General features: G+C 38.5%; 2 protein-coding genes and 1 long non-coding RNA gene across 4 annotated transcripts in view; 2 read left to right on the forward strand and 1 right to left on the reverse strand.

Moving 5' to 3' along the window:
* lama2 (laminin, alpha 2) overlaps positions 1 to 26,376 on the forward strand; it is a 234,305-nt gene that overhangs the window by 5,897 nt on the left and 202,032 nt on the right. The gene's annotated exons all lie outside the window — the stretch shown is intronic.
* On the forward strand, positions 8,676 to 12,329 carry LOC145420703 (uncharacterized). Its single transcript, XR_013902023.1, has 2 exons — positions 8,676 to 11,477; positions 12,083 to 12,329. It is a non-coding gene; the product is annotated as an uncharacterized LOC145420703 (long non-coding RNA).
* On the reverse strand, positions 13,903 to 18,314 carry LOC145420702 (zinc finger MYM-type protein 1-like). 2 transcript variants are annotated; one of them, XR_013902022.1, is made up of 2 exons: positions 14,967 to 18,314; positions 13,903 to 14,759 (listed from the first exon to the last, which is right to left on the reverse strand). XR_013902022.1 is itself a non-coding variant. In XM_080290183.1 (2 exons), the coding sequence occupies exons 1-2, from the start codon at positions 15,102 to 15,104 to the stop codon at positions 14,232 to 14,234; spliced, it is 666 nt and encodes a 221-aa protein (XP_080146309.1). In that variant the 5' UTR covers positions 15,105 to 15,199; the 3' UTR covers positions 13,903 to 14,231. The 2 variants fall into 2 exon arrangements, 1 of the variants encoding a protein (XP_080146309.1); XM_080290183.1 differs by having other exon boundaries at positions 14,967 to 15,199.

The raw sequence follows: 26,376 nt of genomic DNA on the forward strand, positions 1-26,376 counted from the left end.
AGGAGTCTGGGTGCTAAATTTAGGCAGGTGCTAAGTTGGAACATAGCTGGATGCCTCCAATCAATAAGTGGAAGAGAGCTGGAAGCTGCAGGAGAAGAGAGACACAGTCAATTGCACGGACTGATTTAAGTTTTAAATGTGAATTAGTTTATTCTCTCTCTTGTACAGTTAAATAAAACTAATAGCCTGTGTCTGACCACCTTTTGCCTTTAACAAAACACGAAAAGTTAGGGCGTTCTTTTTTCTCCATAACAATCGATATTAAAATATATCATGAGATGAATTAAATTCACTATGTCAAACAAGCTTAAAGATTACTTTTTACTACTAAGTGAGCAATCATGAGGTTGATTGCTGATTTAATTGCTGATGTGGCGTTCACTGTCCTTATACCAGTGTCTGTTGTGATGAAGACTTCAGTCCTAAAACAATGGCTTTGCCAACCCAGCTCGAAGACATTTACTTTCCAGATTCCAATGATGGACAGTGAGTTGGACATTGAGTCTTATATGTGGTTCTGATGTCCGACTTGACCGCAAATCCAATGTGGTAGCAGAGCATATAGCACTTTGCGGCTCATTTTTAGTGGATTCTCTATACTTTGTCTATAACTGAGGAACTGCCATCTAAGAGAAATGTTTATGGCCAGGGAGTTGGTAATGAGGGTTAGCTACTGTAATAACTCAGTTAAATCTTATATTTTTGACTGTGCTTACTGGTGTCATGCGTTTTGCACTAAGGTAGACTGTTACATCTTTGATACCACTATAGCTCTCTTTGTTTTGTTTTGTTTGTTTTATTTTTTTGTGTACTAAGGTATTGAACTGGAGAAAGTGGACACTATGGTTTGTCGTTGCGCAGATATCCCAATTGTTGTTTTAGGGGGACCACCAGCACTTGCTTGGATCTGGAACCGTAAAGTCTTGTAAACATTGTTTGTGCTCCAAAGGATGGAAATGCTTCAGAAATAAGCTTTGTTTTTACCATAATCTGCAGTGCTTGCAACTTTGTGCCAGACTTTAAAAAGCCAAAATATCTCCACAACACTGCATTTCTCTGATCCTTCTTTTCAACAGTGTCCTTGTCTTTTGGGCCTAGAGCTATATTCACTGGAGTGTCTTTGTTGGTAATGCTGTCTCTTGACTTGTCTTTAACATTTTCTGTTGCCACTTTCTCTTTTATCTTACTCCTCGTATGCTGGTGTACATGGCAGTGGCAGCAGTATCCCAAAGGTTTGTACATGTGCCATGCCTCCTTGTACTTTTTCACTGTTGTTGTCAACCTACCCTGATGTGGCTGTAACTCCACTCCAGAAGATTTCTCATGATTATTATCATTGCCTTTTTATGCCGGCTGTCAACAAACTTGGATGGAATGAGTGTTATCAATATTGTATTCACCATGCATTGCATTAATTACTTTCATCAGTTTACTTGCCAGCCTTACCACCAATTGTAAAAGGCACACAGCATGTAGAAAAACAAATCTTTTGTGGATTTAGAAATCTAAAATGTTTGCACAGTGCTGTAGGTCACACTATGGATTCATTGTTAAGTGATACATGCTATCTCTTAAAAGTAAAGAAAACTAGCAGGACTTTTTTTTTGGAAATAATTATGTAAGTAACGACTCCACAAATTATTTCCATAATACTTTTGAGGCACTCGTAATTCATTCACTGAACTTTAGACCTTTATATGCTGCATTTTTCTTATTTTAGAAGTAATGCATAAACATGTGATACATAAACACGCGGGACATTGTCTCTACTAATGCATGTGTGATATGGTTGTCAGAAGATTTGATTCAGTTAGCTTTGCATATTTGATTATTTGTGTGCATCATTGTTTGTGAATGTGTTCGATGCTTATTACAGCAGGATTTTAATATTTGACTTGTGTTCTTCCCCGTGGGGCTTTGCCGCCTCCTAAAAAGCGCATCTTCCACAGAAAAAAAAAATCTAGGTCTGTGCATGTGTGTGTATGCCCATGTGTGTGAGTGTTTCTTTGCTGTTTTGTTGTCAGAACAGCATTGATAATGCTGAGGAGAAAATCAATAGTTAATTCTACCAGGGACACAATAGCTACTCTGCCCAGCTCCATTCTGTGGTGGGCTTAGACACAGAAACAAACAGGGCATGTGCTGATGAATTGGTAAGTGTGTGGTGTGTGTGTGTATGCAGTAACTGCAGCACTCAGACTGCTTAATGTGCCTAAAAAATAAACTAGACTGTGACATAGATTTGTAGGACGCAACACACTGTAAAAACTGTAAAATACTGGATGACAACGTTTTTAGGAATGCAACCCCTACCACTGTTTTGAATACATTACTTATTTAGGTTACACTGAGCTGCGCTATAACCAAGTGTGTCTGCAGCAAGGAATACATGGGAAAATAATGGAAATTAATACAAATTAATACATAATGCATTCTTCTAATAGCACCGACTTCCCACATTGAGAGGCGTCAAAATAGAAAAAGTGTTCTGTGAAGTAGTAATACCAGTACTTCAACTTACATTTTAGAGGGGCATTGCAGAAATAACTACCCAAATTACCCATCTTTCATTCCTCTAACCTTTTTTTTGGTATTTCGACACATCAAATGCTGCTGTGTGGGTAAAATTGCTCTCCAGTAGAAATAAATCTTTCAGCCTATCAGGTAGCTTATCTTGAAGAGTATAGAGCACAAAATGGGTTACTCGTTGGGGGTTTTACAGTAAAGTCATCATAACTATTAAACATAGTACTGGAAACAGCTAAAGGTGTGCAGGAACCATAATTTGTTATGCCGGTTTTTTTTTTTTCAGCTTTAATTCCAAGTCAAATAAGTAAAGGTTATAATAAATGCAACTCACTCAGTGTTTACACTGTGGAGTAATATTATTCCTTTAGCTAACCAGTTATGTATTTGGTTTATAAAAAGTCCAAAAATGTAAAAAAAAAAAAAAAGACAGTTGAGTGTAACGTTTTCACAAATGGTACAGCAGTAATTCAGAAACATGGTGATCAAGCTTTTTATAATGGGGTGGGACTTCATGCGATGCGCATGCCACAAAAAGAAACAGTGCACTCTTCCTGGGATATCATTCAACAAGGAGCGTTCATGATACTTAGAGTTAGAGTTTTGCATTAAACACTATCTAAATAATCTTCCTCAAAATAGGAAATGTTGTACCTATTTCGATTGTTTTTTTCTTTTTAAAGAAGCTGAACTCTTCTGATTCTCAAATTCCTATCAACTGAATAGACAATGTGCATTCAAATATTGATGCATAAATGTCTGTGTTGGATAGAAGGTTAGTAAAGCAGACAGTCAAATCCATGTATGCATGCTAGGGGATTTGATGTTATGAACTTGTGGCAAAAACACAGCATGTTTGACATACAGATACGCTGCTACAAAACCAGAGGCTGCTGACCCTTACACACATAAACACACACATCTGCAGCTGCAAAGGTTTTGGAATGACCTCTGTTTTTTTTTTATCTCTCTATGTCAGTCTCTCATCTCTCTCTTGCTCTCTGATCTTCCTGGGTGCTTATATTTTTCCAAGGAGGTTCCTGTGGTAACACATGGTGTCAATAATGAGCCCCCTACACACACACACAGACACACACACACACACACGCACACACACACACACACACACACACACACACACACACACACACACACACACACACACACACACACTTTGCAGAAATGCACACAGACATCCCCCCTTCCTCCCCTACTCGTACTCCTCTTTCCTTCCTGTCCACCTCCGCTTTTTCTTTCCATCTCTCCTTTCATTCATTGGCTGCTTGATTGCTTCTCTCCCAGACTATTTTTTTTCAATATGTTCTTGTTTTGTTTTTGGGTTGTTTTTTTTTTTATCACTTCTTCTATCTCTATGCTTGTATCTAATCAGCAATAATCAGTAATTTTTTTTGAAAATGTCTACATTTTAGAATTTTAGATCAAAATATCTGTCTACATTTTTAAAGGTACACCAGTGATGTGTAGTTTTTGCACATTACTTTAAGCATTCTGGAGTTTCTACATTTCATATCCTTGCACCTCTCTTCCTCCTTCTACATTTCCCCCCTTAACTTTTCTTCCACGTCCTTTTGGGCATCTTCCTTTCATCCTGTGTAGGAGTACTCTTGACAACCTCTGTGGCCATAGCTGAGCGCAATGTCTGCCCTCAGTTTGTTTGTCTAGCTACTCCCTCACTGCTGGTTTCTGGAGGTCTTATTGTTTTGTTCCAACTCAAATCAGTTGAGTTCAGAACCTCTGTTTATCCACAGTGAACACAGTGAGAGCAAGATGTCTTTTACAGGAGAAATCTGCCTGACACAGGCAGTTGAAAGACAACCATAAAGCAAGACAAACACCCCCCGGCTTTATTTTGGATTTTTTTAGCTTGTTAAATTTGGTTTGTGGAAGTTTTTTTCCTTCTGTGTTAAAGTTTGAGAACTAGGGCTCAGCTTGTTGATTTGGGTCCAGGCTCTTCCTTTAAGCTGTCTTTACATTTTATCTAGGTCATGAACCTAAAGCATTGAGTTACACCAAAATAGTTTCTTAATCAAAGTTTGTGCTGTAGCTACACACAAATTAATCCTATTCTAAAGATCAAATGTGTGGATATTATGTCTCCTGAGTTATATTCAAGGCACATCTTTTAGATGAAGTCAAAATAAACTTGAAAATCTTTTGCTCATGTCTAGTTGAGAACAAAAATTTGACGTCCCTGTGTTTCCAGGGAATTCTTGCCAAATTTATTCATTTTCCCTAGGATCAATCAGAGTGATCCTGGGAATTCCAAATATGGTATTTCCTGGTATTTCTAAAGGTTAAAGCAGGATTGGCAGATCCATGTTCAAATTTACTTCTATCTCTAGCTCTAGTATTCTTCTATTGTACATTTTTATTAATTACCTAATTTTAAAGATTAGGCCAACAAATAATGCATATATTAAGTTCAATAAAGACAACCTTTAGAGGAATTAAGATGTTAGATTTTTCTGCAGTTTAAAAAGTAAATAAAAGTGTTTATATCTAGAATAGTAACAACCTGAAGAAAGAAATTGATGACACGGTTTCAGGCATATTGCGAGCAAGGCATATTGCACACATTGACCTTGCACTAAATATGGTGTGTATTAAGACTGAAACAAGGGATAGTATTGCTGAAAAATGTAAATTAAAATCTCACAACACACCTAACCAGAGAATAAGCCATAAATAAGATGAACCAAAAACTGAAAAAAAGAAAAACAACAAAGAAGTCTGTAGAAAAAGTATTACCTGCTCTCACAACCAATTAATTTCAGTTCAATTTATCCGATTTTATTTATATTGCTTATTTCACAACAATAGACGCTTCATATTGTAAGGTAAATTCTAAGGTACCTTACAATATTAGAAAGAAACCCCAACAATCACACAACCAGTATGCAATCTTGACCATCAATATAATGTCATTATATCCTGGGATGTCACGTGAACTGACACTTGAACCAACTTTTGATACCTTTCAATACAAAAAGTCTGAAAACCAAATGGTATTTATTCTTTTAAGTACCACAGGCAACATATGAAAGCAACCCCTAACCCTAGGCTGCAATTCTTCCAGGCAGCAAACGACTACAAGTCTTCTAATCTACCCTTGCATGCTGAAAAAGGACAGTCACAAGCTTAGGGAAAACAACTCATGTCATTGCACTAATAGCTTCTTTATAATTATAAAAGGACCACCAGCAGACTGACTACTCAACGAGTACACTCACCCATTGCAGTGACATCTGAGTGAAGATAATGCTTTTTGACTTCAGACCTGTTACATTTATGGCATTGCACTTTGAGACACTTTTGCCCTGTTTTTAATTTCAAACCACAGTCTTGTTTATAGACACACAACAGAAGAAACCATGGCTTGCATGTCTTGTGTAGTGCACACCAGACACATGGTCTACACATGTTATAACTTTTTTGTCTGGATTCTTTGTTTGTCTCCTTGCCTTGTTGCTTAATAACATGGTTCTTATTCTTGAGGGGAACATAAACTGCCATACTTATAGTTTTTGCCTATTTTTATTTGTGTGATCTTTATAGAAAATACTTGAAATTACTTGATTTTGTGTATGTTTCCCCAGCAATTGAAGTAGTCATTTCTGTATGTGTTCATGGAGAGGTATACGGGAATTTTTTTATCGTGATGTTTTTTTAATTACAAATAAAGGCTGATAAAAATAGCAATTTAGAGTAAGTTTTAATCCTCGTGTCTTCTAGAAAATTGTGAAAAATTAGGTCAAGAATATAACATTGAGATTTAGCTCAGAGTTTTTCACGACACATTTTGGTAAAACATTTTTTTTCCCAGAAAAATTTCAGAGGCCCACTCAGTCTCGACAGAAAACCCCTTGTTTCAGACTCCCACCAACATCGCAATGCTTTATAGATCATGTTTCAAAAGCGGATTTTTACACTTTAGTTGGCAAGTCTGCTGTGGGCCACTGAGGAGTAGGAATGTCTGAGCTCAGACTGCTTGTTAGACTGGGGTTTATCTGAACTCTGCTCAATACCAGTTGTTTTTAGTGGTTGTTAGAAATTACCAATTACCTCAACCACAACATCCCCGTTCAACACATGGTCCCAAATCTGGGTACAATATGTGTGTGTGTGTGACAAAAAACAAATACAACTGCATCATGAGGATATGGCTTTTTGTTGATCCATCTGTTTTTTATTTCTCCATCTAGCTGTCTAGCTTTTATGTCATGAAGTTCATAATAACCTCTACCCTCTTACATTCATGAACTTTGACCTGCAAGGGTCACCGTCCTCGACCTTTTATTATTGTAACCAAGGCCATTTGTGTGGTCCAAGTTGAGATATCTAAGATTATTCCAGAGCTATACCCACAATGGCTGTGGTTGAGCTCCAGAGTTCAGTTTGCATCAAGGCGAATAAGGAGGGGTATTAAAGAATTGAATCTACTGGCTGCATTAGAACTGCATTTCGATGCATATATAGAACCTTTCCATCATCAGTTCCATGGTTGCAGAGAGTTGGTGTAATTAGGTCAACAAATTAAATCACAATTTGTTCAGCACTCCTACGAAATGGCTTGAATGCAGTGTTTACTTTCTGTGAATCTCTAAGACAAAGAGACAAAGACAGATACCTGTTAAATAGGCAATCTCTGTTTTGAAGGCACCCATTTTCTTTGATTTTTTTGTTTAAATTTATATATTTTTATGTTCTGCTTTATCAAAAATCACTACCAAGGACACTATTTGACTGGAAAGTAAATTTTTGTACAATTTTTTTCTCAAGGTTGACTGCTTTTGGAGCAAGAGCTTTTCAGTCTGTAGCTAAATACGATAGGCATTTAGCTACAGCCTTGTTTGTTTCTGCAAGACTTTTCTCAGCTTCAATCAGAGACTTTAAGATAAAAATAACATTTTTTAGACATAAGAGATGTGTAAACTGGGTAGTTGCTAATAGTTAAACCGCTAATTATATTGTGTGTGCCAGCCACCTTGATGTTTATGATAACTGTTTTGAACTGTTGTTGAAATGGGAGCTTTTATTACAACTTCGTAATGAACAGATTAATTACCAAGTTTGTTGTGGTGCTGTTCATGCGTTCAGCTGCTAGTGGTCTCAGCTGGCACAAAACGGCACTGATGTAAACAAGTATCTAATCTGATAGTAATTTTTAGCATCAATTAGTATCCAAGTATACACTTTTTAAAAAACTCTCCTCAGTACGTATACGTACTGTGTTGGCATGTTTTTAGAATTTGGCACTGAACGATATTCATTCATTAGTATTCATTCTGGTGACATCCCTACCTTATATATTATTTGCTGCTGAATCAAGTAGTTAAAGCTTGGGGAGTTTATGAGGGATTTTTGACTTCGTCATCTTCACTTCCATGCCATCAGACTTATATCCACTTATATGTCTTTTCTTTTCCCTGCCTCCCCACTGATACTGTAGTAGAGAAACTAACATGAACATAAATGAGTTAAAATCAGTAGAGACTCTCACAATTGTTAATAAAAACTTTTTATTATTTATTTTCCCCTTTGGAGAGAAGAACACACACAAAGTTGCACCGTTTGGACACTGCAAACAGACTACCTAGACTTTACCTATTTTTATTAATGTGTTCCTCCACTACTCATAATCAGTAGCTTTTTTTCATTTGTAACTTTTAATTAATTTCAAATATGTGCAGTCAGCTTGACTGACAGGTGGATAAATGAATGAATAAAAGTCTAGGGCTTCCTAACCCAACAATTGCCATTTCTGGTGTTACTGACAGATCTGTATGCAGTGCACACATTCTGTGCAGCACAGCTCCTAGATAGAAGTGCGCGCGTGCACACACACACACACACATACACACACACACACACACACACACACACACACACACACACACACACACACACACACACACACACACACACACAGAAAGAGGCAGCAAACAGAAAGGCCATTATTTTGGGGCTGAATGTTTGTGTGATTGAGCTGATAAAGCATCAGAGGAATAAGGGTCTATTAGACTGGCCTGGTTAGCTATGGATTTAACATTTATACACACCTCTATGTGTGTGTAGGTGTGTGACAAAGAAAGTGAAAAATACAGATGGTGCAGAGTGAAGGAGGGAGAAAGAGGTATGTGTTGTGTATACAATTTTTCCATTATTCCAGTTGCTTTTCTCATCAATATTGTGTGTGTGTGTGTGTGTGTGTGTGTGTGTGTGTGTGTGTGTGTGTGTGTGTGTGTGTGTGTGTGTACATGTGTGCACAGAAAGGAACATACTCTATATGTAATTTCACATTTCCATTATATTTTTTTGTGTTTCCATTATTATGGTCCAAGGCAAATCCACAGAGAGCCTAATGCAGAGCAAATGCTCACATCTGACATGAGATGGAAATACGTGAAAAATGGTTGTGTGTGTATGTGTGCATGTGTGTGGACGGGGGGCCCATAACCTCTGCAGCCCCGCAATAATAGACTGGTGACACCCGGGATTTGGGACTGCGGGCTCGGGATTGGACAAGGCTGGTATGAAGTAAAATATTCCACACTGTCATTTCCTTTTCGGGCTAGCAGAGATGGAGCTAAGTAGTTTTTCTAATAAATCATTTAATGGCTGGGCTTAAGGGGGCATGGAAGTATTGAGGCCCAGAACAAACACAGAAATGCAAAAGTGACACAAACTTAATTTGATGATGCCAGGAGGAATCAATAATGTTCTTGGTGAAAATCTCACAGGCTGGTGGCATAATTAAAAGGGCATGGCATTTCCTTTATATTTGTACATTTGTTTAATTACCTGCATCCAAAATTGACACACATTACTGTAATGGCTGATTGGTTTTAACCGAGTATGGATAAACCAAATCTATATTTTAACTTTAAATGTCTACTGAGGAAACCACTAGGAGCACCTCCAATTGTGATCCATGTCTCACTTTGCGCATTTTGGGCTGACTAGTGCACTATATTTCCTTTTAGTCAGTTTCAAATGAAACAAAATCAAGTAATGGACTTTGTATTTTACGTTTTTCACAGCTGCTTATCCAGTTTGAATAAAAAAGAAGTTGCAAACAAGCAATACCAAATCTTGTTTTGTTTCTTTAGTCCATTCCTGTGAACCCAGTATTTCCGGGATGCTTTCAGAGAAGGTTTAAAATTTGGCATGGACATTAATTTGGATTCACAAATGAACTGCTTAGAATTACAGGAATCCTAAAAAGTAGTTATTCAATGAAATACCAGAAAGCAGCGAAAGAAAGTTAGCTTTTGTCCTTTTCAAAAAATATATATAAAGAAGGTGACCGGTGAACTAAATAGTTGTTGCAGCTCTGTGTTTAATAATTGATTGGTAATTTTCGACAGAGAGAGATGAATAATCAGGACCCAGGGTGCTTTTTAGCTGAATTTGACTTTTGACCTTCTCCTTGTTGGAGGAAATTCCCCTGCTGGCATCAGTCAAGTATTAATCTGTTTAGTATCCTAAAATCAAGAGCAAATGTCAGATGCAGTAAAGCAATAAGAGGCAGGCTTTTTTAAAAAATACATCTTTGCATCCTCATTTTCCCCATTAAACCTTGACTGTGTTTTTTTTAACCATCTCTAAGATTCATACTTTATTTTTCTTCTGCTGACCTTGTTTGCCCCTGCAGAGAAAAAGTCAACCTAAGCGCTCAGCTGAGCCCAAGGCTTGTGCTGACAGTGGGTGGGAGGTGGGTGGTCTGTTAGCACATTTATTCCTAGGAGACCCCTGTGCTCTCTTCTTGCAACCCAACCAGCTCATTGTCCTCTGCTGGCCTAGGCCATGTTAACAAAGGCTTCTGTTAGTATGACTTGTAGGGGTCTTGATCTTCTTTGCCCCCTGCTTATTGCCTTGTTAATTTATATATTCAGCATTTTAAGCCAAATCACGTGTTTCTTTATCTAATCAGTTAGAAATCCACATGCTTTATTTAGATTTTCATTTTCAAGTCAGCTGTTGCAAACACATTCTCAAAATTGTATAATTACCTGATAAAAATGAGTTCTGATCAAATGTATTACCTAAAACAGCGGTCCCCAACCCCCGGGCCTCGGACCGGTACCGGTCCGTGAGTCATTTGGTACCGGGCCGCGAGAGTTGAGGCTCAGGTGTGAAATGTATGGTTTTCAGGGTTTTTATCGGTTTTCAGCGTTATTTTGTTATCGTTATCGTTAACTCTGTTTTCCTGGGTCTTTTCACGTGTGTTATGAATAAATCTTCTTTTTTTCGGTACCGGTACTAGTTTTATTTTGTTGTATTTATCCGGGACACGCGACAAGGCCGGTCCGTGAAAATATTGTTGGGCATAAACCGGTCCGTGGCGCAAAAAAAGGTTGGAGACCGCTGACATAAAACACAAAATTTAACACAAAGTGCATAGAGAGATAGATACTGCCACTTGACATCTGATTGTGAAGCCTTGACTAGGGCTATTTAAAAAAACAGATCTTGATTTTATTGGGATTAAATACTTATTTGTGCTACAAACCTTTTTTTTTTTTGCCTTGTTATTTTGTCTTAAATCAAGTACATGCCATATCTTTACAGCATTGCACTCCACACAGCAAATTCAAAAGTGTTAAATGTTTTGGTGTTAGTAGCCTTCTTGCAAAAGTAGAGTTAATTTTACTCTGAGTAGAGTCACATTCTTTTAATGTAACTCTGAGGTGTAAAATGATAGTAGTTAAAATCGAGTGTTAAAAATGAGTGTTTCTATTTCAAATCTGGAGGTGTTACAATGGAAACATTAACTCTTGACCTCTTAACTCTGAACTCCAACAGGGGCTATGACACCAATAGAGTAAATTCACAGACTCCGCCCCCAGCACCATAGGCTCCAATCGAAGCTGAAGTGAAGCCGTTTCAGAACATTTTGCTCTACATATTTGAGTTGTTTGCCATGCTTGGTAAGTCATTTTTTCAAAGATTGTTTCAATTATTATTATTAGCTTTTACTTCTGTGGCTCTTTGGAGTTGAGACAAAGCTGTGTGAAAGGCATTAGCCATGTTGCTCGGTGATAGCATAATATTCTGTTTTAGCTAGCGGAAAGGTATTGTTTGCAGGCAAATACCACAGCCTTGAAAAAAAGCTTGCATATGAATTTTCAGTCAAACTTTTGGTCAAATACACCTAAAACAATGTCTAGAATGTGAAATGTTGGTATAATGGTGCTACTTGAAGCCTGAAAACGATCTCCCATAAAAAAACAAAACAAAAAAAAGCCGAGCAAACAGCAGTAGCAGATGTCCTGACTGGGTTCTACGTTAGCATTTAGATCCCTCCAGAGTTTTGTGCACACGGTTTAGGTAAAAATGAAAAAGGTTGAGGTTTTACATTTAGTTCAGTATTACCTGTTGCCTGTGTCCTTGTCTTTTGGAAAAATACTTTACACAAGTAATGGCTCAAAGAGGATTCCTTTTTTTTTTTTTTTTTTAACTGTGCTGCAATTGATTACTGGATTATTTGTGCCATTAATTAGTGTCAACTAATTTTTATTCAATCTCCACACAGGATATGCTTGTGAAGATGGAATATGGGGGAGAGCAGAAGTGCGTTGCAGTTCCACAAAGTGATGAATGAAGGACGTGCATATTGTATTGAAGAAATAAGTGATGAGAATGCTGTTATTTGCATTTACCAGCTCACCTATGTCAGACCTTTTGATAAACAAAATTCTAATGAAAGTGAGAACTGTTACATCTTTCAGAAAATGTTTTGAAATTGCGGTGCACAGTTCAGAATAAATGTTTTTCAAAAACCATTGCGTCTTTTTTGTCAGGCTCAGGAGATACTCGGAGGCAGACCGTCACTTAAGTTCACAATTTATTTACACACAGACACCAGGCGCGGATATATACAGGTGTGGGGGCACAGGAAGAGGGTCTCCGGGGAACACAGGCACGGGAAGGGGACGGCTATGTACACAATCCTTCACTGAAGCTCAGGTAGCTCGGACTCCGGCTTTTAGCTCACCAAAAGGCGGTCCTCAGGCTGGCGAGAAATGAGTGTTACACAATAATCCAGCGAAGAAGCACTCTCAGCAGCCGCCTTAAGAAGTGAATGAGATGAGACGATTGTTTGCAGGTGTCCGAGCCAGGGGCTGGAGCCGTCATGACTCCGCCCCGGTAGAGCGCTCAAAAACAACATGATTGTAGCTTTTTTCTTCTTCTTTTTTTTTCCTGTCCCGTTTGGCTCTTTTGCCATCAGAATTATTGTCTAAAGGCGAAGAAAGATGCCCAACGGATTTACTTTACCAAATGGACCAACCCAGCCTTGTCGTAATGGTCTATTTGAGTCACCTTTTATTGTTTATTTTATTTTCACTTGCTAAATACGGGACAGATTTGAGTGGGGTAAAGAAAGGGGAGAAAGAAAGAGGGAAAGAAAAACAGAGGGGAAGAGGGACGGGGATAAAGGGCAAAAAACAAAAACCAACAAAATAAGCACACAAAAAATACATATATCGATCACCTGGATCACCTGTTGAGAAAGAAAAAAGAGAAAACAAGCAGAAGAAAAAAAAGGGCAACATAATAAACAACATCACGATGATCTATGTGAATATAACAGTAAATACTAAATATTAAACATTATTGTGCAGCATGTAAGATCGACAGAGCACAGTGTGCTGTGAGGTAGGAGCCAAAAAGGGTGTAGTTTGTATGTGTGAGCACCCATGTGTACACCTGTGAGCATGGACGCGCTTGTATTTAAAAGGTTCCTTCATGTAATGATCTGCTAGAGGGTGTGGGGAGCCACAGCGCCGTCCTCCAGGGCATGAAGCAGGTATGGAGGAGATCAAAACTCCAGACATCCAGAGGCCCTCAGAACACAAGAGACCAAGGAAGACCAACAGAGGGGCAGCCGCGCCACTGTCCCAGAAAGAGCTGAGGAGAGCCCCAGATGAGGAATCACACATGTATTTCTTAATAATTGCATCAAAAACAATCCTGATTATGATTTTTGCTACCCCATTCTCATGAGCAGGTAGCAGCGGGGAGAATTTCATGGTTTTATCTCAACCGTTTTGGTACATAGAGTTGGGACCACATCTGAGGAGGCAGAGAAATAATTTCAGAGAGCTGATTGAAACGAAGCAGCATCTAGCTGTCTGTCTGTGGTTAAAATAGCATTGTTTTCCTATATATTCTATAACAGTGTGCATTTTGAGCTACAAGTGAACTTGTAGCCAAATCCAGTGGTCTGATTGGTTAGATCTGCATATTCACATCCAAGAAATTAAGTTTGATCTGAAAGAATAAATGCCACAAATTTGTCCTGCACTAAGAATAGCTGAGCTCCAAAAATATTTTTAATGCCTGAAATCAGTGGCGGCTCCTGAAAAAAATCTCAGGGGGGGCAATTTTTATGATATCGACTAAAATGACCCATTTAATGAGTACATCAAACAACACAATTTTAATTTAAATTTAAAATGAACAACCATATTCTGGCCATTTGTATAGATTTGTAAAAATGAACAACCATATTCTGGCCATTTGTATAGATTTGTAAAAATGAACATGAACAGATTTTTTTTTTTTTTTTGAATGAATGAAAAATAACTATTGAAAACAACAACTGTAAACTGATTGGGGGGGTGGGCTAAAGAGAGAAAGAGAGAGGGATGGAGAAAGAGAGTAAATATGGTTAAGGGTTCTTATTTGTACAAGAACTTTGCTCGTCTGTCTTTCTGAGTGGCAAATTTCTCGATGACCCTGGTGTTGAAATCAGGAAGTTCTTGTGTGAGTTTTTTCTCTATGGACAGCATAGCCAGAGCGTTGAGCCGATCCTGAGCCATATTGTTTCTCAGGAAAGTTTTTATCCTCTTTAAAGTAGAGAAACACCTCTCCGATTCTGATGTTGTCATTGGTGTGGTGATGAGGATGTTAAGAAGACTTACAGTTTCGGTGAATGTGTCTTGAAGGTTGTTTTCCATCAGAACCTGATAGAGCGCCAGCGCACCACTACAACTCTGAAACTCCTCGTTGTCGTAGATCAGGGACAGTTCTGTTTTAAGTCTGGCTTTGTCCAATGAGGGATAGGCTTCCACTGTGGTTTGTAGTGCTGCATCTGGAAAATTTTTGCTGTGTTGTTGGAACAAGTCTCCTTGCAACAGAGTGGCGCTGACAAGGTGCTTGGTGAAAGAAAACCTCTCCTTGGCATGGCTCATAATGGTGTCGCACACCTATCCAATAATATATAATTGGTAAGAGTTAGATTCAGTGGTAAGACTTTGGCACATGTCTCATGTTAATCATTATTCTGAAAAAAAAAATCTGTCCATAACAAAACAAAACAGTCATGACCACTATATCAAATGACATCTGACAGCATCGTCATTAGATTTTATCTGATGATCCGATTTAAATCAGACCAAGCAGCTAGTGCTTACCTCCAGTGCCAAATGGTGTTGCCTGTCTTCCCCCAATGTTCTCCGTCTCTTTGTGGGTGGGTCTTGAACAGGTCCCCTGTACTCCTCATCCACAACCAGATTAGGAAGTGCCTCCCTGATCCAATACATAAGTTTCATTAATGGCTTCTGAAAACTGAATAGGGATATATTAACCAAACACAAACCAAACAAAGGTTGTGTTCTAATTACCGGGAATTACCGGATTTAAACCGGACCTGGTTTAATGGCTGGGGGAAAACCAGTGCAAGTAAATAAAGGCCCTGGCCATAATTTCAGGAAATAGCCTATGGTATAGGCTACATCAAATCATTACTGGGAATATACTTCATCAAATATACTTAATCAAATATTTTTCATAAAATTACTTCAAAGGCTGATATAAATCAAAATTATCTGAATTCCATTAAACATTTAAGTCACAGAACACAGAATATATGCAGAGAATTTGATAGAATCTATGCATAGATAATTAACATTTATTCTAGGTTACATATTTATGCTTTTATGCCTACCTGATAGCCTGCATGCGACTGATGAATGTCTGGGTGATCCCTGCGATGGTGACAGAATCGATGTTTCTCTTCTGTAGGTGGTTATACAGCATGTCTACATGTGGCATTATCTTGTGAAACAAGGCCAGGAAAAAACAGAAAGCTTCGTCTTCCAGCATTCTCACGAAACCACCGGCATCTCTCTTTGTAGGGGCATCAAATCCTTCACTGTTACGGATGGTCTGAAAACACCTCACCAGATCGTCTTTATGTTCATACACTGTATTCACAGCACGACTGTTGAAGTTCCAACGGGTTGCCGATGCACTTGGAAGTCGGTGCGCCACCACCTCGTCAAGCACTGCAGTCCTCTTGCTCGATTTAGTAAAAAAAGAAGCGAATCCTGCTATGTCGGAAAAAAAGTGACTGATTTGAGGGATGTGGGAGGTTGCTTGTTGCATTACCAGGTTTAACTGATGGGCATAACAATGTACGTAGTGAGCGTTAGCATAAATGTCCTGTATCTTACGCTGCACTCCTCCAGTGGTACCCCTCATTACAGCGGCCCCATCGTAGGCCTGGGCGATCAACTTTCTCTCTTGTCCCTGGGGGAGGATGAAGCGCAGCCTCTCCGATAAGGCACTGGCTATTGCATCTGCACAAGCATTGGGTAGCTTGATGAATTCAAAAAAACGCTCTTGAATACGGTTTCGTTGGTCAATGTATCTTAGCACCATGACTAACTGACAGTGTGTAGAAATGTCAGTGGTTTCATCAGCTTGAATGGCTAAAAACTTCGCTGCCTTTACTTCTTCCACGATCCTTTCTCTCAGAACTGCCAACATGCAATCCAGGATCTCGTTCTGGACTGTTTTCGAGGTGCCTTTAAATACAGTAGCATTTTCAAGGTGTTGCCTCAAGTCGTGATCAATTGATGCCATCAAGTCGACTAAACCTCTAAAAATCCCTGGATTGTCTGAGGAATCACTTTCATCATGTCCCCGCATTGCTAGCTCAAAAGCACCACAAAACTTAATACAATCGATGATTTTAGATAAAATATGACGGTTTTTATCTACCTCTTCGTTGTGCCTTCTTAAAGCAATCCGATGTCCATCATCTAGCTGCGCCGCTATGCTAGTTTTCCCTAGCACAGCTAGCTTTACACTGTTGTCCATATGAACTCGTGAGCTTTCACGTTTTCTGCAGGGGCGCAATTTTAAGCGCCCCCAAACCATTTAATTCAGCGACGCTGATAGGTCAAATATTTATTATTTTCCCCTGGCAACCATTTAATGATAGGCTATTTCGCTGCATATCAAGGGCGCTTTGACGAGCGCCCCAGAAGAAGAAAAACACCGTTTGTTGGTTGAACTTTAATGAGTCAGCTGGTGAAAATGTTAAAATACGCCTGGCTGTATATGGGCACACACATAGTAAAACTATCATTGATGAATTTTTTAAAAATATATATTTTTACTCCTCCACATTTGGGGGGGCGGAGCCCGAGCGCCCCCTATGGGCCAGCCGCCACTGCCTGAAATATTTGCATGAATTTTACGTGTTTGGTGTCTAAAGTCGTTTACTCTGAAGTAACGGAGACCAACATCTCATCAGGAAAAGTCACAGATTGAGGAAATTTAGGGTTGTTTCTCATAGATATTTACACAATTATCAAATGTTGTTGATATAATATCAAGCTTAATTATTTTTGAGTTGTACTCTTTATTATAATGTCAATTAATAGTTTTTTTCTTTAAGTATGTCATCCTTATTCCAGGATTTTATGCAAGTTTCCTTGTGGTTTGGTGCAAAGTCGTAACTCAGCACGGTACAGATGCATTGCACTCATGCACAAACACTGGCAATGGAAACATAACGCACATTTTTGAGGAATAGTCCTCAATCTTAACACACATCACTGTGTATTCTATGCTTTAGATCATTGTGTCTGCCCCCTGATGTCAAAAGCTTTCAATGGCTAAGTCTGGGGCTTATTTTCTCCATCAGTCTTTTGAAGGTAAGTTGCAACCATGTTGAAGCTAATTTCCAGGTGGCCTACATAAAGTTATTGGCAGGCTCTTGCTTAACAAGCAGCTGAATAGAACACATCACCACTGTCAAAAAAAAAAAAAAAAGCACCCTGGGAAATGTGTAAGTGTAGCCAATGAAATGTGTAAGGTTGCGAGTGGGCATGATTACAACACTCAATCACAATTTTAACTGCTGGAGAATCTTGACCATCACAGGTTTAACAGTATAAGCACATCTGAGAGGGTATGATGGGATCGTTTAATTGCTCTCTAAGGTTCAGGTCTAATTTCAAATTTGCCATTCAATGGCAGTTTTTAAAGTGAGTGTGCCTTTTATGTATTACATCAGCATGCCATTATAATGAGCGTGTTAAGTCACATATACACAATAATTACAGATTATTAGATGTGTTTATTTGCTGTTTCCTTTTATCACAGCCACTGCTAATTTTAATATTGTTAAATCATAGACACACTTGTAAGGATGCATACTTATAGAGCTTCTTTCCGATGGGCCTGTCAGTCTTTTTTTTCCTAAAACATAGTGTGTCTAATGCAGGAAAAATCCATCTGTTTCTCAACAGACACGCCTTTGGTGTGTGTCACACACTCAGCAGCTGTTCCCAGACTGAAAGCAATAGGAGAGCTTTGAAGTACTCTATCCTATTCTGTCATATTTTCTTTTGTTACCCTATGTTTTATTCTAATACCACTGGTTCCCAGTTGATATTTTCTTCTCAAACAACCAAAGACGGACAAGGTTTTATATGACTTCACACAAACCGGTGTTTGGTTTCCCTGATTTACATACTGACTCAGAGAGAGCAGAATTCTAACCAGATATATATTTTTTATTATGCCCCGTTTCCATATGCTCTCTGCTGAGTTTCTCAGGGTGTAGGTGGGTGTATTTGCTGAGACAGCAGGTCTGTGTACTAGTAGCCTCGCACACTTGTACACAGTACTTGTGATGCATGGAGGAATCAGAGCTCCAATAATGAGCGGAATCAGCCTTTAACATGGTAATGTGTCATTTAGGGCCCATCCATTTAGCTAACGACTTGCTTCCTTTTGAAACCTATTAGCAGTAATGGTAAATAGCAACTCCCCTTTCAACTCACATCTGATCTATTTGCTTTGCCGCTGTTAGTCTTCTCTTCTCTTCTCTTCTGATTTTTCTTTCATCTTCATTATTGCTTTTTAAAAAGAATGAAGTTCAACTTCTGTGCCCTGTCTTTCATATACTCAACTTTTATTTTCATTTCCTCATTCACATTCCTTGTGTTTCCTTTTTCTTGTTAATGCAGTTCTCAAAGTCCTTCTAGAAGCCAGTCGTGCCTCGTGTTATCTATCTTAGCGGCAGTATCTTCACAGGTCCTTAAATGAATAATAACCTTAACGCAAGCAGTCTCCCTTAAAAAACATTAGTAAAAGAATGGGTTGTTCTAAAGATCTCTCTGCATTTGAGAATGGTGTCGTAATAGGTGCCACTGTTGCAACGAGACTCTTTGTAAAAATTTGTCCCTCCTGGGTATTCAACGATTAACTACTGTACAAGTGTATTTTTGAAAAGTGGAAGCGTTTAGGACCCACAGCAACTTGGGCAGACCACCTAAAGTTGCAGAGTGGGGTTTCCAAATGTTGAAGTACATAGTCCATAAAAGTTACCAACTCTCTGCTGACTTTGGCATTAATATCAGAACAAGAAGTGTTTGCAGTAAACTTCATAGCATAGGTTTCCACAGCTGAACTGTTCCTCTATCTGTAATATGTGTAATGTATAGGTGGTACATGCTTTATTCCCTATGATGCAAAAGGTTTTGTGTTGTTACGAGAAGGGTGTTTCACACATGACATTGTAGGAACAAGTCAAAAGAAAACAACAACAAAAAATGTTGGTCTACACCTCCCTACATCTTTACTATGTTAATGAGAAGATATGATTGTCGAGCTCCCTTGAGGCTGAAATATGTCCATGTATCGAAAATACAATAGTTTACATTAATCAGCTTTTGGGGAGGCTGGGTGGGTTGACATTTTTGGCATTGCTGAATTCTCTTGTAGTTTGTTCTTTCAGGATTTTTTAAATCCTCTGTGATGTCTTGGTTCTTTCCTTTCATCCATTTTCAACCTTGCCCTTTATGCATTCACATTTTGGCCATACCTTAGGTCTTACAACCTCTCCTCTTCTTTCCGCTCCTCTCTTCTCCAACCCACAGGGGCTCATTCATAACATGAACCCATTACCCACCAAGCTATTAGGTTTGCTAACAGTGAGATCCATTGGGTGAAAATCAATGTCTATCCAGGGAGCAGTTTGTCTGTAGTGCCACTGTAATGAATGCTATATACTCCAACACACACAACTCTGGCCCTGTTTTCTGTGCACACTCTCATAAACACACACATACAGGTTCAGACTGAGAATGTGAGCATTGGTGTAACCGATAGTTTTGTCAACAGTGCGCCTATTCGAAAGAGTTGTAGACAAATTGTAGTCCACACTTATGGGCTCTTTGGAACTCTATCTGATAATCTGTCCACCCTGGTTTTGTCTCTTTTCCGTTTTTCTCTCTCTTGCTCATGTTTCACCTGAATACGATGCTGAATGTTTGGACGCAGATTGTTGTCAAGAAAATTTAAATGGACATTTTCTGTATATTTAGTCATAGTAAATGGTATAAAGCACTATATGTAGTCACCCATTCACTATCTATTAAGCCCTTGCATACACTCTTATAGCTTCTATATTCTCCAACCCATATTTCAGCTACATTCAATCTAATCGGAACCTTTTCCATGCCAAAGCAGTTAGTGATAGCCCCAGGTCAGCTAATAGCCGACGTGTAGTCGTCAGTGCTGGCCAGAAACCATGACTCAGCAACCTGTACTTCAGTTCTTGCAAAAAATCCATAGTCATTATTTAATACTATGTATGAACCTCTTAACTCCAGGAGAGCTCATTTCTAATTCAATCATTTGATTCTGAGTTTTCAGACAAATGCAGTCATATTTAAAATGTCACACGCAAGAGTAGTCTGCATAAAAAGAAGTCCTGAAAAACAGTCTGATCAACTTTAACAAAAGGTTGAGGGGAAAAAATGTGTATGAAGTGGTTGCATACTGACTCATCTGTTATCCAGCTGCTGCTTTCAAAAGAAATGGTTTCCACATTGGGAAGGTTTGGGAGCATTTCTGGGTCAATTTAGTTACTCCCCAAAAATCTTTTACTCATTTCCTAAATCAAATATAGAGTTATCATTATGAGGTTATATTTTATGTTGCACAATAGGTTTTTATGCATGACGGATGAATAATGAGCATTTAGTTTCATACATTTAAAAGCCTGATGATTAAGTATCAGGCTTGTATGTATGATAAAGACTGTAATGCAACCATGTACTAGAATAAAATACTCTGATCTCAGTTTGGTCAAAGAGCTTCCTGTAAGACTTTAAACATCTGTGTGCTTTTTGACTTTTTTTTCTGTTTTTGTTGGCTTGCAGTAATGTTTTCCATGTTGACATTCACATTTTGGGCTGCGTCTGGGGCCAGCAGACTATAAAACATTTTGAACTAATCTTTAGATCATAGCAACACTGAGACTAATGGGAACAAGTCTAGCCTCCATCGGTCTTTCTGATGGCCAGTGAGCTATGTTCTCCTTACCAATGTAAAGAAGTTGTTCCCCTGAGAGAATGTGTGAAACTGTGTGAGTTTGTATGGTTAATATTCCTTATGAATAGTGGCCCTTTTGAACCTATTTTGTTAATTGGTCCCCGTGGACCGACTCACACAACTATTCAACCAATACGCTGTTTCCTGTCTCTCAGATTTGTCATTTGTCAGTCATGTGAATCGAAACTAGAAGAGAGGAGATAAAAGTCGTGCGATAAGGGAAGAAATCATGAGGAAAATGGGAAGAGAATAGGAAAAGTAAAAGAATAGGAAGGGTGCGCAGACAGAGATGAAGAATATTAACATTGTAGAGTGTGTTCGGTTTGATCTCTGTGGTAGCCGTTTCTTCCAGGAAGCTCATGCACATCCATCTGGATTTCCAATTACTCACAATCCCTTGTGACCCCACTGGCGGCGTCTAGAAAATAATGTTATTTCCTGACCTGACAAATACAAAACACACTCAGGACAGACCTGCACATTCACACAAAATACATCTACTTGAACACATGTAGGAAGTACATATGTACAGAAACACACATAGCAAGGTAACAAAACGAACAAACCTTGTTTTCTGATAATGTTATACTTGGAAAAGCTTCAGCACTAGAAACTCTATGAAAAAAAGGGTTTAGGAATGCACATTAAAAAAAATACCTTTTACTATATAAAATAGCAGTCTGTTCAAATCTCTGTGTCACATCATGAATCAGGATAAACTCAAATTGTCTTAAAAATGTTAGAATTCCATTTTCTTTACCTTGGGGACCGCTGATGAATCACCTGTCTCTCAATGACCATTTTTAGCTGTTAAAATAAATAGAAAGATTTTGTAAAAAGATTAGACAAGGAAGCATAATTTTAGATAAAAATATTGAATTTGGTGACCAATTTGTTTGTTCCACCATTCGTAGACACATCCATTACTACTGCGACAAGTCACGGTAGCCACTGATGGCAGCAGTGTCTCCTGCTGTCTACTGATAGTGGGTACTTGGAGTGACAGTGTTACACCCAGTTTATGTTCACTTTTCTTGCTCTTGCAAATTACAGAACATTTTGAAGATATATCAGATATAACAAGAGCTCAGACAATCTCAGATTACAAGGATGCAGCAGCTGCATCAAGATTCAAACGCATACATATTTTAGGGAGACACCATCACTGTAACGGTGACAGGTTTGTTTCAGATATTTGTAAGTGCACAGCACCATCAAACTTAATTTCATATTGCCTCGGTTTTATAAGCAAATTTGTGTAATACTTTGTACAGTTTATCCCTCAGGGGGAAATTACATTTTAATGTAATAAGCCCTATTTGCACTGGATTAGTATTATCAGGGGCTTTATTTTAGATTATAACTTTGTTACTCAAATTTACTGACATTTGCGTTTGCCAGTGACGAACCTAATGTTAGCATTTAATGGGATGTTTCATTTAAAAATAAAAACAGTTGAAAAACAGGTTTGATAGCCTGCAGCATTTCCCTCTGCTAATGATTTTGATCTTTTTCCGTGAATTTTCACCAGTGCTGTGTAGTTACATGAGCCCTGCTGAATTTTCACCAATGTCAACCCGTGTGCCAATGCACGCTCTGCAACTCATTTACATAAAACAGGATTGGGAGAACACAAAAATTGTGATGTCGTTTTTACTTTGCACACTACAGATGGCAGAGTCACAGAGTATTAAGATCACAAATGACCTCAATATTTATTGCAAATTACTAGAGGTCCCCAGGTCATAGTCCCATGTGAATAGGGCTATAAGCTCTGACAGATTGCAGACAAGTAAAATGACCTTCTAGCAGTATCATTGTTTTGTAATTGTCATATTTTCCTTTGGCTTTTATTACATAATGATGTCTACTCTATGCACAGTTAATTGTATTTACAGTACACAAGAGGTTTTATTGCTTGGACATGTAATTGTTCGTTGCATATTAGCAAAGTTATATATGAAATCAAGGCAATGCTATTTTGTCCTCTTTCATTACCTAGTCAGCAGTAAGACTGACCAATTATTTTTGGAAGCTGGAATCAGTCTGGAAATATTCAATATAATTGTCATTTTTTGTTACTTTGACATTCACCATTTCATTTGATGACATCAGGTTTCATAATTGTTTTGCTTTGGTTGACCATAAAGGCCACATATACATGCTGTAAAAGCCTGAGCAGTCACTGATCCATGACTTTATCTCTCTGCTCTATTTTGGGTTGCAGGAGAATGTAGTGGTTGCAGCTATGACAAGATTAGATGCTCTCTGGGGCCAGAGGTCAAGTTGCTCTCTCCTGTAAATCTGCTCTCTGGCATGTTTTCATTACTAGCACCAACATATCCCCCATATTCCCCAGACAACGTGTGAATCTAAGTGTGTGTGTAGTGGCCTTGGCTCAGGCTGGACTCTAAGTACTAACCAAGGCTAGCAGCAATAGTTCCTGCTTAAATCATACACGGCCACACACACACATATACGAAGCGAGAGCGAGGGACAGCCATTTCGCGGAGGTGCTTGTGGATGATTTAACAAAGTACTCATCACTGCCTCATCAGGTATGGATTGGGTGTGTATATGTGAGAGAGCAGTTGGAGGGGGCTGCAGGATAGATTTACTGCTGACTGGTCTGAACTCAGCTATATCACTTCAAACACTTATCCAGGAGTTATTGCACATAAACATTCTCCCTGCTACCCTTTGCCTTTAATTCTTTTTTATTTTTTTAAACATACTGTACAGGCCTTGGATCCATTTGTTACTAGAATACTATGGTATTCAATTACAAAACCTGCCTAATTAAAGAAATACATTTTGCAATTGGCTGATTTCTGATTTCCGCAAATGTTAACTGTCCTTTCATGGAAGTAGTCAACTAAATGTTGGTGTCATGCGAAATGGTATGCATGGACACCAGTAGCAGCGATACTCTTAGCCAAATAATTTACGGTACAGTGCACCTTTTTGCATTTCTCAATAGATACAAAATATCAAAATTGACCTAATTTTAAAAATCTGGCATCAGTTATGATGCCAAGGTATAGTGTTACAGTGTGGATATGCTGTCGGTGCTTGTTGCATTAGCTATAATAGAATCATCCCTTTGCAAAAGTAGTAGTTAGCAAGTTATTTCCAGAGGTATAGCATTTATCTAGGGCTTTTCAACTCAGATTGTCTTACTTTTAAAATATTGTCTAGAAATTTTGGGTTGGAAATAAGTGCAACGATTTATTGAAACTTGTGCAAACATACAAGGAAGTACAGTATATGAGGTTTAAAAAGAGTTTGTATAATTCTAAAGAGCTTAAAAGTTAATATTTCGTATGTTCAACTTTAAAACAGCCTGAACTCTTTCTACCTTATTTCTTTTTTCAGTTGTATCAGAATCACAGTTGGCTCATGGCACTTTATATTGTAAGGTAATGACCCTGAAACAATAACTCTGTAAGTCAAGCTTTCTTGCGATTTCTGTAAGTAATCTTCAATAATAGTACGGAAGGCTTCTTGAAGGACACTCAAAGCTTTTCTTTGGATGCTGGGTGGCTTTTATTCCATTTTCTGTCAAGACGACCCCACACTGTTTCAATAATGTTGAGGTCCGGGCTATGGACAGGCCAATGATTTCCATTGTATGTTTTTCTGTGTAATTTTGGTTAAGATCTACTTTTTGCAATTTCATCTTTTACTGGGCTGCACTGACTTTCACTGAAATGTTGTTTATGCAGTATTCATCAAACTTCTCAAAGCCTCGAGGAAAGAATTTACATTAATTACCTCATTAAACTAAAGTTGATCAAATGAGCCAAACAGACAAATCGGACATTTGTGTACTAGTCTGTGAAATTAAGGACCCCAGGAAATTCTGACACTGATAATCGTGTTTATGTTTATGTGCCTGGATGCTTGACAGTTTTGAGAAAACAGAACTTAAGCAGACATACTGTTGGATAAAAAGGAGTTTTGATATTTAGTTCAGACCGCAGCCGAAATGATATATTGTCAAAGCGCACCACTCCCCATTTTGTAATTTAGCCTACATCCTGGTCTGAAGAATTAATTTGTTAGTAGACCTCCTGGGAGATGCTCACCCTCCAGTCTGGAGCAGACAGTTCATTGACACTGGGTTTGTGAGTTCCTAAGAGTGTGTTTAAGTAGGGGATTAACTGTCTATAACTTAGCGGTTTTCCTGTTTAGTCTGGGTTTATGACCGTCTGGAAGAGGACAGCTTTCGCAAAAATCTACCATACAGACACACACAAATTCACACACAAATTCACACACAGATGCACATACTTAAGCCCACGTGCCTCTTCCTCTTCGGCTCTGTAATGACTGTGTGTGGCCATCTGGAAAAATACAACATTTGAGTCAGTAATTTCCTAAAATTTGGGCCAGTTGTAATTAGTAAAAAGAAGCTTCACGCTCCAATGAACATTGAAGTGTTAATATGTGACTTCTTACTGTGAAAGTACAGCAGTTACATTGACTCGTAGGTGAAATAGTTCAGAGATAGCTGGTGTTGTTTGTAGTTTTAGTTTAGGAGCTTTTAGACCAGTAAAAAACGTGATGTGTGGGAAGGGACAAAAAAAAAGAGGCAGAAATGAAATTTTATTGAAACAGAAATGAGATAAAAGAGATCCCACAGCCTCTTTCTTTCTTTTTAAAATAATTTTCTGCATTTATTTTCTTTTTGTAATAAGTCATTCATCACTCTCTTTCAAGTCAGTGTGACTATCTGCCTGCATTTCCTTTGGAGCTCCATTACTGTTGGGAACCCACACAGAGACACACACACACTGACACACACTCTCCCAGGGCAAGAAGTCCTAGTGAGAGCAGGATGTTGACTTAGTTTTCATTTCAGCTTTCTATGAGAACCCCGGAGGTCGACAGAAGAGGGGCCAACACGTGTAAAGCTGGAGACAGAAGAAGGGGAACAAAACTATAGATTAATGTATATTTTCTCACTCTTATCACCCCAGAGAAGCAATAACAAGAGAGCTCAAAGTGCATATTTATTTTCAGCAATGGTATTGAGGGATACAATTCAAGAAAACAACTTGGGGAAAGCAGACACAGAGAATATGCAAGCACAAACACAGATTTGCCTTGAGTTTATGAGTATTGTATGATGAAAAATCGCATATTTTATCGTTTGGCTCATACGGTAACATAGATAATGGGACT

Source organism: Astatotilapia calliptera, chromosome 15, assembly GCF_964374335.1.
Source record: "Astatotilapia calliptera chromosome 15, fAstCal68.1, whole genome shotgun sequence".
NCBI classification, from domain to species: Eukaryota; Metazoa; Chordata; class Actinopteri; order Cichliformes; family Cichlidae; genus Astatotilapia; species Astatotilapia calliptera.

What these genes read in the sequence shown, in the direction of transcription:
- LOC145420702 (XM_080290183.1), bottom strand. Translation starts at nt 15,104, where the DNA reads ATGAAACTTATGTATTGGATCAGGGAGGCACTTCCTAATCTGGTTGTG. An exon ending in AACACCATTTGGCACTGGAG is followed by an intron (nt 14,760 to 14,966) that starts GTAAGCACTAGC and finishes ATTATTGGATAG; the next exon opens with GTGTGCGACACCATTATGAG.